Consider the following 13,916-nt stretch of genomic DNA (forward strand, 5'->3'; position numbering starts at 1 on the left):
AGGTTGACCCTCGTCTCCGTCCTGTCCCCAGCCTACATGGAGCCGGACTACATGTGTGATTACCCACAAGCCCTCCCTCCTCCGTCTCCACGGCGATACTCCCCGATCCCCCGCGGCATGATGGGAGATGAGGACTACTCCCGGGAGCCCCGGCGGGTCTGCGTCCAGCGCGGCTCCACCGGACTCGGATTCAACATCGTCGGGGGGGAAGACGGAGAAGGCATCTTCATCTCCTTCATCCTCGCTGGAGGACCAGCCGACCTCAGCGGGGAGCTACGCAAAGGGGACCAGATCCTCAGCGTGAGTGGACCAGAACCAGAACAGAACCAGAACAGAACAGAACAGAACAGAACAGAACAGGAAACGGAACCGGAACAGAACAGAACAGAACAGAAACAGAAACAGAACAGAATCAGAATCAGAACAGAACAGAACAGAAACAGACCAGACCAGACCAGAACCAGAACTAAAAACAGAAACAGAACCAGAAACAGAACAGAAACAGAAACAGAACAGAACAGAACCAAAACAGAACAGAACAGAACCAGAACAGAACAGAACAGAAACAGAACAGAAACAGACCAGAACAGACCAGAATCAGAATCAGAACCAGAACCAGAACAGAACAGAAACAGACCAGACCAGAACAGAACCAGAACAGAACCAGAACAGAACCAAAAACAGAAACAGAACCAGAACCAGAAACAGAACAGAAACAGAACAGAACCAGAACAGAACCAAAAACAGAAACAGAACCAGAAACAGAACCAGAACCAGAACAGAACCGAAACAGAAACAGAACAGGACCAGAATAGAACAGAACAGAAACAGAAACAGAAACAGAACCAGAACAGAACAGAACCAGAACAGAACAGAACCAGAACAGACCAGGACCTTGAACCAGGAAAAACAAACATGTTCAGCCTCCATTTAGTTCAGACCTGCTGGTCAAACAGAGGTACTGAATGTCTAACAAGTGTGTGTGTGTGTGTGTGTGTGTGTGTGTGTGTGTGTGTGTGTGTGTGTGTGTGTGTGTGCAGGTGAACGGTGTGGATCTCAGGTACGCCACACATGAACAAGCAGCAGCAGCCCTGAAGAACGCTGGACAGACTGTTACCATAGTAACACAGTACAGACCAGAGGGTGAGATTTTGTTTTCTGATCTCGAGACTCATCCAGAGTTTCTCTGATTGGAGTCTGGAAAAACAGTGTGTGTGTGTGTGTGTGTGTGTGTGTGTGTGTGTGTGTGTGTGTGTGTTGTCTGTAGAGTACAGCCGTTTTGAAGCAAAGATCCACGACCTGAGGGAGCAGATGATGAACAGTTCATCTGGTAGTTTAAGAGCCAACCGCAGCTTCTACGTCAGGTAACACACACCTGAACACTCCTGAACACTCCTGAACACACCTGAACACACTCCTGAACACACCTGAACAATCCTGAACACTCCTGAACACACACAAACACACTCCTGAACACACACCTGAACACACCTGAACACACCTGAACACTCCTGAGCTGGAGGTGATGTCATCAGCGTGTCCTCTGTCTCAGAGCTCTGTTCGACTACGATAAGCAGTGGGACTGCGGCGTGCTGTCTCAGGCTCTGGACTTTAACTTCGGGGAGGTTCTTCACGTGGTGGACAGCGGCGACGAGGAGTGGTGGCAGGCCAGACGGGTCAACCAGCAGGGGGAGCTGGAGGAGCTGGGATACATCCCCTCCAAACACAGGTCAGGACGGAGACGGGTGGACGAGCGCTGCCGGCCCACCTGTGTGACGTCACAACAAGGTGTGTGTCTGTGTTTCAGGGTGGAGAGGAAGGAGTGGTCACGGATGAAGAGTAAAGGTAAAGTTCAACGTGGATCAAACCTCACGAGACTCAACAGAGCTGAGAACTCAGCACAGTCACACTTAAACAAACACACAAGCTTCATACTTATTAAATAGAAACGATCAGATGGTTAAAAATAGAACATGAAACATTAAAGACTAAAAAACAGAAAATAACAAAGTTCAGTCAAACAGTCGATGTTGATTAAACGTTGAGAAGAAATGAGATTAAAGCGGATGAATTCATTAAAGACGACGAGATCAGTTGATCTTGATCTACGTCCCAGGAACAACCAGGAACGTCCTCCTGTACGCAGACGACTCCGCTTCCTACCGTCGGATCGTTGTTATCACGTCTCGTCTGCTGATAACTTTAGAAACTCTGATGTTTAAAAACCTCCTGACGGACGGTTCAGAGATTTAAATCTAAACCTGCCGTCATGTTTCAGTTTAGTTTCTCTCCACCGACCTGATTAGATTAAATGAAATGAAGTCACGTGACGTGTTTTCTTCTTGCAGGTCGAGAAGGGTTCGTTCACAGCTACGAGCTCACCTCTCAGATCGAAGGTCAGTCCGTTCTCCACACATCATGATGGAGGAACCAGAACCTTCATGGTTCTGTTCCTGAGACTAAGGTTACCTGTGTGTCTGTCCTCAGTGGACTACGCTCGTCCCGTCATCATCCTCGGCCCGACTAAAGACCGCGTCAACGACGACCTGCTGTCAGAGTTCCCCGACAAGTTCGGCTCCTGCGTCCCTCGTAAGTCTCCACGTCACCTGGCGACAACCTCAGGTCAACAAACAGGAAGTCGCTGACACGCCTCTCTGCCTCCGCCCTCAGACACGACTCGCCCCCGCAGGGACTACGAGGCCGATGGGCGGGACTACCACTTTGTGTCGTCACGGGAACAGATGGAGCGGGACATCCAGTCGCATCGCTTCATTGAGGCGGGGCAGTACAACAACCACCTGTACGGGACGTCGGTGCAGAGCGTCAGACAGGTGGCCGAGCAGGTGAGACGCGCTGGTTACCGTGGTGATGGCCTCTATAGTGTTTATATGACAGTATGGTTACCATGGTGATGTCCTCCCTCTGTGTTTCCAGGGGAAGCACTGCATCCTGGACGTGTCAGCCAACGCCGTGAGGAGGCTGCAAGCAGCTCAGCTCCACCCGATCGCCATCTTCATCCGGCCGCGCTCGCTGGAGAACATCCTGTGAGTGGAGATGGTGGTGGTGGTTGTTATGGTGGTAATTGTTGTTATGGTGGTAATTGTTATTATGGTGGTGGTTGTTGTGGTTGTGGTGATGGTTGTTATGGTGGTAATTGTTGTTATGGTGGTGGTTGTTGTGGTGATGGTTGTTATGGTTGTGGTGGTGCTTGTTATGGTGGTGCTTGTTATTATAGTTGTGGTTGTTATTATGGTGTTGGTTGTTATGGTTGTGGTGGTGCTTGTTATGGTTGTGGTGGTGCTTGTTATTATGGTTGTGGTTGTTGCTATGGTGGTGCTTGTTATGGTTATGGTGGTAGTTGTTATGGTGGTTGTTGTTATGGTTGTGGTGGTTGTTATGGTGGTGGTTGTTATGGTTGTGGTGGTTGTTATGGTTGTGGTTGTTATGATGGTGGTTGTTATGGTGGTGGCTGTTATGGTTATGGTGGTGGTTGTTATGGTTGTGGTGGTTGTTATGGTTGTGGTTGTTATGATGGTGGTTGTTATGGTGGTGGCTGTTATGGTTATGGTGGTGGCTGTTATGGTTATGGTGGTAGTTGTTATGGTTATGGTTATGGTTGATACAGTTGTAGTTGTTATGGTTGTGGTTGTTATGATGGCGGTTGTTATGGTTGTTATGGTTGTTGTTGTGGTTGTGTAGCTCGTCGTTCTCTGACCCGTCGGGTCGACATGTGTGCAGGGATCTGAACAAGCGTCTGTCGGAGGACCAGGCCAGGAAGGCTCTGGACCGAGCCATCAAACTGGAGCAGGACTTCCTGGAGTGCTTCACAGGTGAAAACACGTCCGTTCACGTGGCGACCGTGCGAGCGTGTCAGTGTGTGTTAACGTTTCCTCTCCGTGTTTTCAGCCATCGTGCACGGCGACAGCTTCGAGGAGGTTTACCACCAGGTCAAAGTCTCCATCGAGGAGCAGAGCGGCCCCTACATCTGGGTCCCCGCCCGCGACAGACTCTGATTGGCCACTGCTAGCAACGGGCGCCGTCTCCATGGGAACCTCCTCCGACAGGCGCCACCCGAAGGGCAGATTCGGGAGGACGACGAGCTCAGTGATTGGATGGATGCTGTCGCCAAAGCAACCTCAAGAGAGGCGTGTTTTCTGAGAAGAGGACAGACGTGTCCGTCCCTCCGTCCGTCTGACACATGATGGATTGATTGTGTTGATTAATAATCTGTATTATCAGTAAATAATGAAGAGACTGTAGAGGTCAGTTGGTATTGAAGTATTTATATTATCCTATTTATTTATCATCTATTTATTTATTGATTTATTTATGTAACGTGAAAATGGTGTGTGTGTGTGTGTGTGTGTGTGTGTGTGTGTGTGTGTGTGTGTGTGTGTGGTGTACATAAAGACTTGTGTGACTGTAAATAAAACGATGGGGCTCAAACACAGTCTATTCAGGGCTTAAAGTATCAAACAACCACTGGACTACAACTCCCACAATCCTCCTCTACCTTCACCTTCACTCCCACAATCCTTTTCTGCCTGGACTACAACTACCTTCTGCTGGACTACACGACCCACAATCCTATGGACAGGTTCCTGTCTTTCTGGTTGCTTAGCAACAACAAGGAGGTGAAACAAAGTGAAGCACTTCTCTTTTTAATCAAAAAGACTTACAGACTACATTACCCACAGTTCCCTGCTGCTGAAGGATGGTGACAAATATCTGCAGCATGGAAGGACTCCAGTACCCATGATTCCCTGCTCCGGGTGGCGGGGCGGAGACAACGCGAAAGTCACCTGCTGGGGGCGGAGCTAAAGCTTCACACACCTGGGCAGCGTGGGGGCGGGGCTTGGCCACCTGCGTCCCAACCACAGGACTCCGTTACCCAGAGTGCTCTGGGTGTGGTCTGCAACCTATCACTATGGTAACAGGGACTGACAGTAGATGGAAGATGGCCGACTGAAATTCAGGGTGTTGTGAATAATTATTATATTAAAGAGAATAATCCCATTATTGATGATGTAATATCATCACACTCAGCGCTGGTCTGAGCACGGACAGGAGGAGTGTTGATCACCTGATCAGGATGACTGATGACGGCTCCTTGTACAATGACATCACTTCGTTATGAATTCAATACTGAAATAAATTCCTTATAAAAGATGAACGTGTGATTGATGTGTCCATGACATGACGGCACCGGACACCAGCCCCTGGTGGTCCTCACAGGTATTACACGTCTACCTGCAGTCTGAGTGATGATGTCAACCTGTCCTACAGCAGGTTGGACATTCTTCCACCTGTTCATGTCTTCAGTCGAACATACAGACATAAATAAACAAATGTAAACAAACAAATGTAAACAAACAAACAAACAAACATAAATAAATAACAAACAAATAAAGGAAGGTGTTCAGTTGGAATAACTTTCATACTAAGAAGCTGCTGGTTTGATTGAACACACCGACTGAGATCATCCATCATGTAAGCAAACTGGATCAGGAAGGTTCCTGCAGGATCGCCACAATAAAAGCTCTGCTGGAGGTGTTACAGCCTTTCAAAATAAAACTAACTTCATCTGTTACAGTTTCCAGGAGGAAGAAAGAATGTCACGACTAAAAAGAAAAGTTTTCTCACTAACGGCAGGGTTGGAAAAAAATACAGAAACCAGAAACAAGATTCAAACAGATGACGGACAGATGAGAGTCAGAAATAGACGAGCAGCATCAGATTAATAAACTAGAAGTATATTTACTCACCAACCTGGTTGTCAGCCGGCTGAAGGTGAAGCAGACTGGAGAGCTGGGAGCAGGTGAGGTGGGCGACGAGGAGACGAGGCCCCCTGGTGGGCGGGGCAGGAAGGAGACGAGGCCCTCTGGTGGGCGGGGCAGGAAGGAGACGAGGCCCCCTGGTGGGCGGGGCAGGAAGGAGGCGAGGCCCCCTGGTGGGCGGGGCAGGAAGGAGGCGAGGCCCTCTGGTGGGCGGGGCAGGAAGGAGACGGGGCCCCCTGGTGGGCGGGGCAGGAAGGAGGCGAGGCCCCCTGGTGGGCGGGGCAGGAAGGAGACGGGGCCCCCTGGTGGGCGGGGCAGGAAGGAGACGAGGCCCCCTGGTGGGCGGGGCAGGAAGGAGGCGAGGCCCCCTGGTGGGCGGGGCAGGAAGGAGGCGAGGCCCCCTGGTGGGCGGGGCAGGAAGGAGGCGAGGCCCTCTGGTGGGCGGAGGGAGCGACACAGGAAGTAAGTCTGTTGAGAAGCTGCTTTGAGCCGATGATGTTTTCTATCAAACTGTTTTCCTGTTTTAGACTCTAAAGAACCAAAACTGTTCAAACATTTAAAAAAAACACTTGTATAATGTTTAAGACTAAATAATATCAGGATGTTTTTGTAGAAGGTTGTTATTCCTGTGAGGAGAACAACATTCATATTATTGCCATCATATCGCTCTGATGTGAAGGAGGACTGTTGTTTGTATTTAAACCCTGAGGTCTTCAACAGGGAGTCCGCGACCCCTAGGGGGTCCGCGGAGGTACTGCAGGCGGTCTGTGAAATTTTTGGTTGATTAGACAATTTTTCATATTTTTTTTATATTTCTTTATTTAAATTTCAATAATTTTTTTAAATATTTTTTCACAAATTTAAATGTCTTTAAATACACATTAACATGAATCCAACATGTAGCAAATGGATGAATGGAGGCAGAAGATATCTTTCAGTCAGAAATGCACTTTCAGGAGCTCTCCAGCAGGAGACCAGCCTGGACCTCCTTCTAACCCTCCTGCACACAAAGAGGAGGCCCCGCCCCTATCGCTGCTGAGCCAATCACAAGGCCGCATGTTACATGCTGGCTCTGTCAGGTTCCCCGTGATTGACCGAGCCGATTCAGCTGACTAAGATCCCGACACAAGGACGCACGCTGCAATGATATTTGAAAAGAAGATACTGTTGTAAAAAAAAATAAAAAAAATAAATGAACCTGTGTATTATTTGAATAGCTTAGTATTGAATGCACAATAACAAGATATGTTTATACATGGCACTAGGCCCAGTTTAATATAAAAAAAAAATTATACAATATACACTGCTCCAAAAAATAAAGGAATACTTAAACAACACATCCCAGATCTCAATGAATGAAATATTCCAGTTCAAATCTTGATTCATTACATAGTGGAATGTGTTGAGAACAAAATAACATCAGAATGATCAATGGAAATCAGAATCATTATCCATGGAGGTCTGGATTCAGAATCATACTCCAAATAAAAGTGGAAAAATCAGATCACAGGCTGATCCAACTTCTGTGGACATTCCTGAAGACAAGTCCAAATGAGTCTCAGTAGTGTGTGTCCTCCACGTGCCTGTATCACTCCCTACAACGCCTGGGCATGCTCCTGATGAGACCACGGATGTTCTCCTGAGGGATCTCCTCCCAGACCCGGATCAAAGCATCAGTCCACTCCCGGACAGTCTGCGGTGGACGTGGCGTCGGAGGACGGAACGAGACGCGATGTCCCGGATGTCCCGGATTGGATTCAGGTCTGGGGGACGGGCGGGCCGGTCCGGAGCATCGATGCCTTCATCGTGAAGGAACTGCTGACACACTCCAGCCACATGAGGCCGAGCATTGTCCTGCATCAGAAGAACCCAGGACCCGCTGCACCAGCAGATGGTCTTCAACGGGTCTGAGGATCTCATCCCGGGACCTGATGGCAGTCAGGGTACCTCTGGCTAGCACACGGAGGGCTGCGCTGCCCTCCGAAGAAACGCCTCCCCAGACCGTCGCTGACCCGCCGCCGACCCGGTCCCGCTGGAGGATGTTGCAGGCAGCAGAACGTTCTCCACGGCGTCTCCAGACTCCGTCACGTCTGTCACATGTGCTCAGTGTGAACCTGCTCTCATCCGTGAAGACCACAGGACGCCGACGGAGAAGCTGCCGATCTCGGTGTTCTCCGGTAAAGTCCGGTCGCCCCGCACGGTGTCGGGCTGTGAGCACAGACCCCACTTGTGGACGTCGGGTCCTCGTACCGCCCTCATGGAGTCTGTTTCTGACAGTTTGAGCAGAAACATGCACATTAGTGGCCTGCTGGAGGTCATTTTGTAGGGCTCTGGCAGCGCTCCTCCTGCTCCTCCTTGCACAAAGGAGCAGATAGCGGTCCCGCTGCCGGGTTGTTGTCCTCCTACGTCCCCCTCCACGTCTCCTGGTGGACCGGCCCGTCTCCCGGTATGTCCTCCGTCCTCTTGACACTGTGCTGACAGACACAGCAAACCTTCTTGCCACAGTGTACATTGATGTGCCATCCTGGATGAGCTGCACTACCTGAACAACTTCTGTGGGTTGGAGACACCTCATGCTCCCTCTAGTGGTGAGGACACTGGCAAAATGCAAAAGGGACCAACAATCATCCAGAAAGGACGAGGACAGAGAAACGGTCTGTGGTCACCACCTGCAGAACCGTTCCTTTATAGGGTTGTCTTGATAATTGCCTCATTTCCACCTGTTTGTTCCATTTGTACAACAGCAGGTGAAACTGATCCACAATCAGTGTTGATCCAAACTGGACAGCTTGATTTCACAGAAGTGGGATTGATTGGAGTTACATTGAGGTGTTTAAGTGGTCCCTTTAGTTTTTTATGTAGTAGGGGGTCCTTCTCCATCTCTATCAGTTTGAGGGTCTTTGGCCTGAAAAACGTTGAAGATCTCTGCTGTAGAGAGTTTGACTGCAGTAGCGCAGCTCGTCCACTAGAGGCTGCTGTCAGCGCTGACCTCACCGGGGAGGGAACATCTGACGTCAACGACAAGCTCAACATCTCGACCTTCATCTGAACATTTAGGTTTATTTTAGACATTTAGATTTAAAACTGGACATCTCGACTGATTCAATGATTCTTTAACACAGAACACAAACAGGTCAGTGTGTGTGTGTGTGTGTGTGTGTGTTGTGTGTGTGTGTGTGTGTGTGTGTTGTGTGTGTGTGTGTTGTGTATCAGCGTGTGTGTTGTGTGTGTGTGTTGTGTATCAGTGTGTGTGTGTGTATCAGTGTGTGTGTATCAGTGTGCGTGTGTTGTGTATCAGTGTGTGTGTGTGTGTGTGTTGTGTATCAGTGTGTGTGTGTGTGTGTGTGTGTGTGTTGTGTATCAGTGTGTGTGTGTGTGTGTGTGTGTGTTGTGTATCAGTGTGTGTGATACACATAATATTTTGGTACTTACAAACATTGCTTCTCAAGGCTCTCAACATAAGAAAGACAGATGATTAGCTGCTCATGTGATCATGTGATCCCTCACCTGCTGGAATCACTGCTCTGGCCACATCATGTGACCCTATTGGCCAATGAATGAAAAGACTTCTACTACTGAAACAAACTGTAGTAACACATGCAACCACCAGGGGGATAAATTCAAATAATCTAAAGATCATCTCAATATTCAGAACACGCCCCGCCTGGGTTTGATAAATTACACTGTTTCAGTTTCACAACAGTTAAGAGTCTCTACGTCACTGAACGCTCATCAGTCTCAGAAACAGACCTGAGGAACGTCTTGACTGTGGAATGTCTTCGACACCAGAGAGTGACGATTCATTTCAGGACTGGATGTCCTACTTGGAGGTTGGGTTTGTCTTCCAGACATTTGTTTTGTTTTTGAAGGGTAGGAAGACATTTCTTTCTCCACCTGTTCCAAAAACAGTCTGCAAGGTGCTGCACCTGTCTCCATTGTCAATGGTGGTCTTTGCTACTAAAAGTCCCCTGAGGAGGAACAGGAGTTCAGACTTACTAAGTTAGCAAGAAGGATGGTGTCAGTAGAAACGGTGACTCGGGATCTGATGAGATTGGTGCCAACGGCCTGCGTTGATAAGAACCGTCACTTCAGCCGTCAAAGTGGACGGTGCTTCATGGGTGAGGTGTGAGGCGTTGCTTTCCTGGAGCATCGGACCTAGAATACGGCGGGACACTCTGATCATGTGTTCCCACACACCCCCCATGTGGGAAGAGTGGGGGGTTCACCGGTTCCATTAATGAGACTAAAGGATCACCGGTTCCATTAATGAGACTAAAGGATCACCGGTTCCATTCATGAGACTAAAGGATCACCGGTTCCATTAATGAGACTAAAGGCTCACCGGTTCCATTAATGAGACTAAAGGCTCACCGGTTCCATTAATGAGACTAAAGGATCACCGGTTCCATTAATGAGACTAAAGGATCACCGGTTCCATTAATGAGACTAAAGGATCACCGGTTCCATTAATGAGACTAAAAGATCACCGGTTCCATTAATGAGACTAAAGGATCACCGGTTCCATTAATGAGACTAAAGGATCACCGGTTCCATTAATGAGACTAAAGGATCACCGGTTCCATTAATGAGACTAAAGGATCACCGGTTCCATTAATGAGACTAAAGGATCACCGGTTCCATTAATGAGACTAAAAGATCACCGGTTCCATTCATGAGACTAAAGGATCACCGGTTCCATTAATGAGACTAAAGGCTCACCGGTTCCATTAATGAGACTAAAGGCTCACCGGTTCCATTAATGAGACTAAAGGATCACCGGTTCCATTAATGAGACTAAAGGATCACCGGTTCCATTAATGAGACTAAAAGATCACCGGTTCCATTAATGAGACTAAAAGATCACCGGTTCCATTAATGAGACTAAAGGATCACCGGTTCCATTAATGAGACTAAAGGATCACCGGTTCCATTCATGAGACTAAAGGATCACCGGTTCCATTCATGAGACTAAAGGATCACCGGTTCCATTCATGAGACTAAAGGATCACCGGTTCCATTAATGAGACTAAAGGATCACCGGTTCCATTAATGAGACTAAAAGATCACCGGTTCCATTAATGAGACTAAAGGATCACCGGTTCCATTAATGAGACTAAAGGATCACCGGTTCCATTAATGAGACTAAAGGATCACCGGTTCCATTAATGAGACTAAAGGATCACCGGTTCCATTAATGAGACTAAAGGATCACCGGTTCCATTAATGAGACTAAAAGATCACCGGTTCCATTAATGAGACTAAAGGCTCACCGGTTCCATTAATGAGACTAAAGGATCACCGGTTCCATTAATGAGACTAAAGGCTCACCGGTTCCATTCATGAGACTAAAGGTCCAACTCTCTGCAAGCGTCCTTCACATTGGTTCCACAGTGTGAACTGTTTAACTGGACGCCGCAAAACAAAGAATCGGCGTAAGGCGTTGATGAAACAAGATGCATCCATTGACTCAATGAGTTCTGTGTGCACTGCACAGGTGCTCATTCAGGTGAACAATCCTTCCCACCTTCTGGCCTCCGTGCATTCTCCTCGTGGTGACAGTCCACGAGCCGATCAAAGGGAAGATCCGCCATCTTCTGTTCAACAGTTCTCCCTCGAAGTTTGAAACTTGAGGATCATGTTGTTGATAGAGCTCTTGGCTCCGATGACTGAACAGCACCCTCGGTGTTCACTCTTTCATGGAGATGTCTCACAAGTAGTGTTGCTACATGGCTACGACGAGGAATGATTTGAGGGAACTTCTCAGTTACGTCCATCATGGCATGCTTCAGCCTGCCTCCAACCCTTAGCAGGTCATTTTCATCAACCCACGGGCTTCGTCCTTTCAGAGAGATGCTTTTGGGGATCACCTTACCGGTGGTCAAGTTAGTAAACTCCTCACAGTAATTCTCTCTTTGAACGTAACTTACGATGTGATTTTGTGCAACGACCAGCTCCCCCGCTGTGAGTGGGTTTGATTGTTGGTTTTGTGCATGACTTTTATGTTTGGCACTTCGTTTCCAGTGATGAGTGAAAGGCTTCAATATATAGCTCTATAGCTCGCACCAGAACCTTCCAGGAAGAAGACCGCTCGAAACGCTGTGAGCCCAAATTGGAGGTCGTACTTCAACATCGCTGTCAGGACGGATTAGCTCACATGGCTCCTCTTCTGAAGCTGGTGTCGTCCCGGACTGAGCAAGGAACGGAGGTCCTCTGACCCATGTTGTGTTGGCGAGGTCAGCTGCACTTACAGATGGAGGGCCATGATCAGCAGGGTTCTGTGTGGAACACGTAGTTCCATTGTTCAGGGTTTGTTGATTTCCTGATTCGTTGAACTCTGTTACACGGTGGTGCAGTGGTTAGCATTGTCACCTCACAGCAAAAAAGGTTCCGGGTTCGAATCCGGTCCTGGGCCTTTCTGTGTGGAGTTTGCATGTTCTCCCTGTGCTTGCGTGGGTTCTCTCCGGGTTCTCCGGCTTCCTCCCATCATCCAAAAACATGCACCTCAGGTCAGGTTACCTGGCGCCGCGCTAGTGGCAGCCTGCTGCAGCAGCTCCCCCCTGAGAGCCCCCCTGCTGTAGTGAAGACATTTCCCCTAGGGGATTAATAAAGTGAAATAAAAAAAAAAATACACTTGTAGACATGGAACCACCTGTCTGGTTATGTATGTAACCAAGGACCACTCGGCTGTCAGTATAGAAGTGTACTGTGTCCAAGCTCGTATCCAGCTCATTCTGGACTCGCTCAGCTACTTCAACTGCTCACACTGCTGAAACTAACTGCAATAACACATGCAACCACCAGGGGGATACATTAAAATAATCTAAACATCAACTCAATATACAGAACAACCTCACCTGACCTCACCTGACCTCCCATGACCTCACATGACCTCCCATGACCTCACCTGGTCCGGCGTGACAGTCTGTAACACGACACTACAACATGTATAATCAGCTGTGGTCACGTGTGGCGGTGAGCTGAAGGCAGCACACGTATGTGTTTTCTGTGTAGCTCAGTGAATCGCAGCTCCACAGCAGGAAGTCCTGCGACCGCCGTGGAGCTGCTGTTCAGACACAACAGCATCTCCTTCAGCGTGATCAGAATCACATCCGTGTTACTCAGTGTTAGCGTGTTCTCTCCAGCAGCCGGCTCTACACGCTCTAACCTGCATGTTTAGGATGCTCCACCTACAACACGTGATAACCGTGACGCACAGCACATACAGAGACACAGAGCTGCAGGTCAAAGGTCACGCTACACGTCAAAAGTCAGACAACAGGACATTCAGGTCATACAACTTTAAGATCTTTGTCTTCTACAGACGTAACAGGAACCAGATAAGCTCCGCCCCCTGACGAAGACGAAGATGAAGAACTGAAATCTGAGAACACGTCTGTAACACCTGTCTGATGGCAGCAGAGGACTGGTGGACAAAGACAGGAAGCCATCACCTGGAGACAGACAGAGAGACAGACAGTTAGAGAGACAGAGAGAGACAGACAGAGAGACAATTAGAGAGACAGACAGTTAGAGAGAGAGACAGAGACAGAGAGAGACAGTTAGAGAGACAGACAGGTAGACAAACAGACTGAAACCTGAACATCAACCAGACAGGCAACTGGAGAGGCAATCAGCAACAGAGCAACAACCACAGCGGCAACACATCGGCTCTGGTCTCCTGGTCTCCTGGTCTTCTGGTCTCCTGGTCTCCTGGTCTTCTGGTCTCCTGGTCTCCTGGTCTTCTGGTCTCCTGGTCTTCTGGTCTCCTGATCTCCTGGTCTCCTGTCTCCTGGTCTCCTGGTCTTCTGTCTCCTGTCTCCTGGTCTCTTGGTCTCCTGTCTCCTGTCTCCTGGTCTCCTGTCTCCTGGTCTCCTGGTCTCTGGTCTCCTGGTCTTCTGTCTCCTGTCTCCTGGTCTCCTGTCTCCTGGTCTCTTGGTCTCTTGGTTTCCTGTCTCCTGTCTCCTGGTCTCCTGTCTCCTGGTCTCCTGTCTCCTGGTCTCTTGGTCTCTTGGTTTCCTGTCTCCTGTCTCCTGTCTCCTGTCTCCTGGTCTCCTGTCTCCTGGTCTGCTCTGAGATCAGACCTACAGAGACCTGCCAACAAACAAACAAACAAACAAACAAACAAACAAACAGCCCTCT

General features: G+C 48.7%; 1 protein-coding gene across 4 annotated transcripts in view; it reads left to right on the forward strand.

The window, feature by feature from the left end:
- Window positions 1-5,167, forward strand: part of LOC138214115 (disks large homolog 4-like) — a 25,360-nt gene extending 20,193 nt beyond the window's left edge. For all 4 annotated transcript variants that reach the window (XM_069175481.1, XM_069175482.1, XM_069175483.1 and 1 more), the window contains 11 exons: window positions 32-300; window positions 1,041-1,143; window positions 1,268-1,364; window positions 1,553-1,729; window positions 1,808-1,845; window positions 2,349-2,396; window positions 2,488-2,589; window positions 2,671-2,843; window positions 2,935-3,044; window positions 3,739-3,830; window positions 3,907-5,167. In XM_069175481.1, the coding sequence (XP_069031582.1) occupies window positions 32-300; window positions 1,041-1,143; window positions 1,268-1,364; window positions 1,553-1,729; window positions 1,808-1,845; window positions 2,349-2,396; window positions 2,488-2,589; window positions 2,671-2,843; window positions 2,935-3,044; window positions 3,739-3,830; window positions 3,907-4,013 (1,316 nt within the window). In that variant the 3' untranslated portion in view covers window positions 4,014-5,167. The remainder of the gene's footprint in view (window positions 1-31; window positions 301-1,040; window positions 1,144-1,267; window positions 1,365-1,552; window positions 1,730-1,807; window positions 1,846-2,348; window positions 2,397-2,487; window positions 2,590-2,670; window positions 2,844-2,934; window positions 3,045-3,738; window positions 3,831-3,906) is intronic.
- Window positions 5,168-13,916: the final 8,749 nt, after the last annotated feature.

Source organism: Embiotoca jacksoni, unplaced genomic scaffold (genome assembly GCF_022577435.1).
Source record: "Embiotoca jacksoni isolate LCO1_2020_lvr unplaced genomic scaffold, fEmbJac1.0.p SCAF_68, whole genome shotgun sequence".
NCBI classification, from domain to species: Eukaryota; Metazoa; Chordata; class Actinopteri; family Embiotocidae; genus Embiotoca; species Embiotoca jacksoni.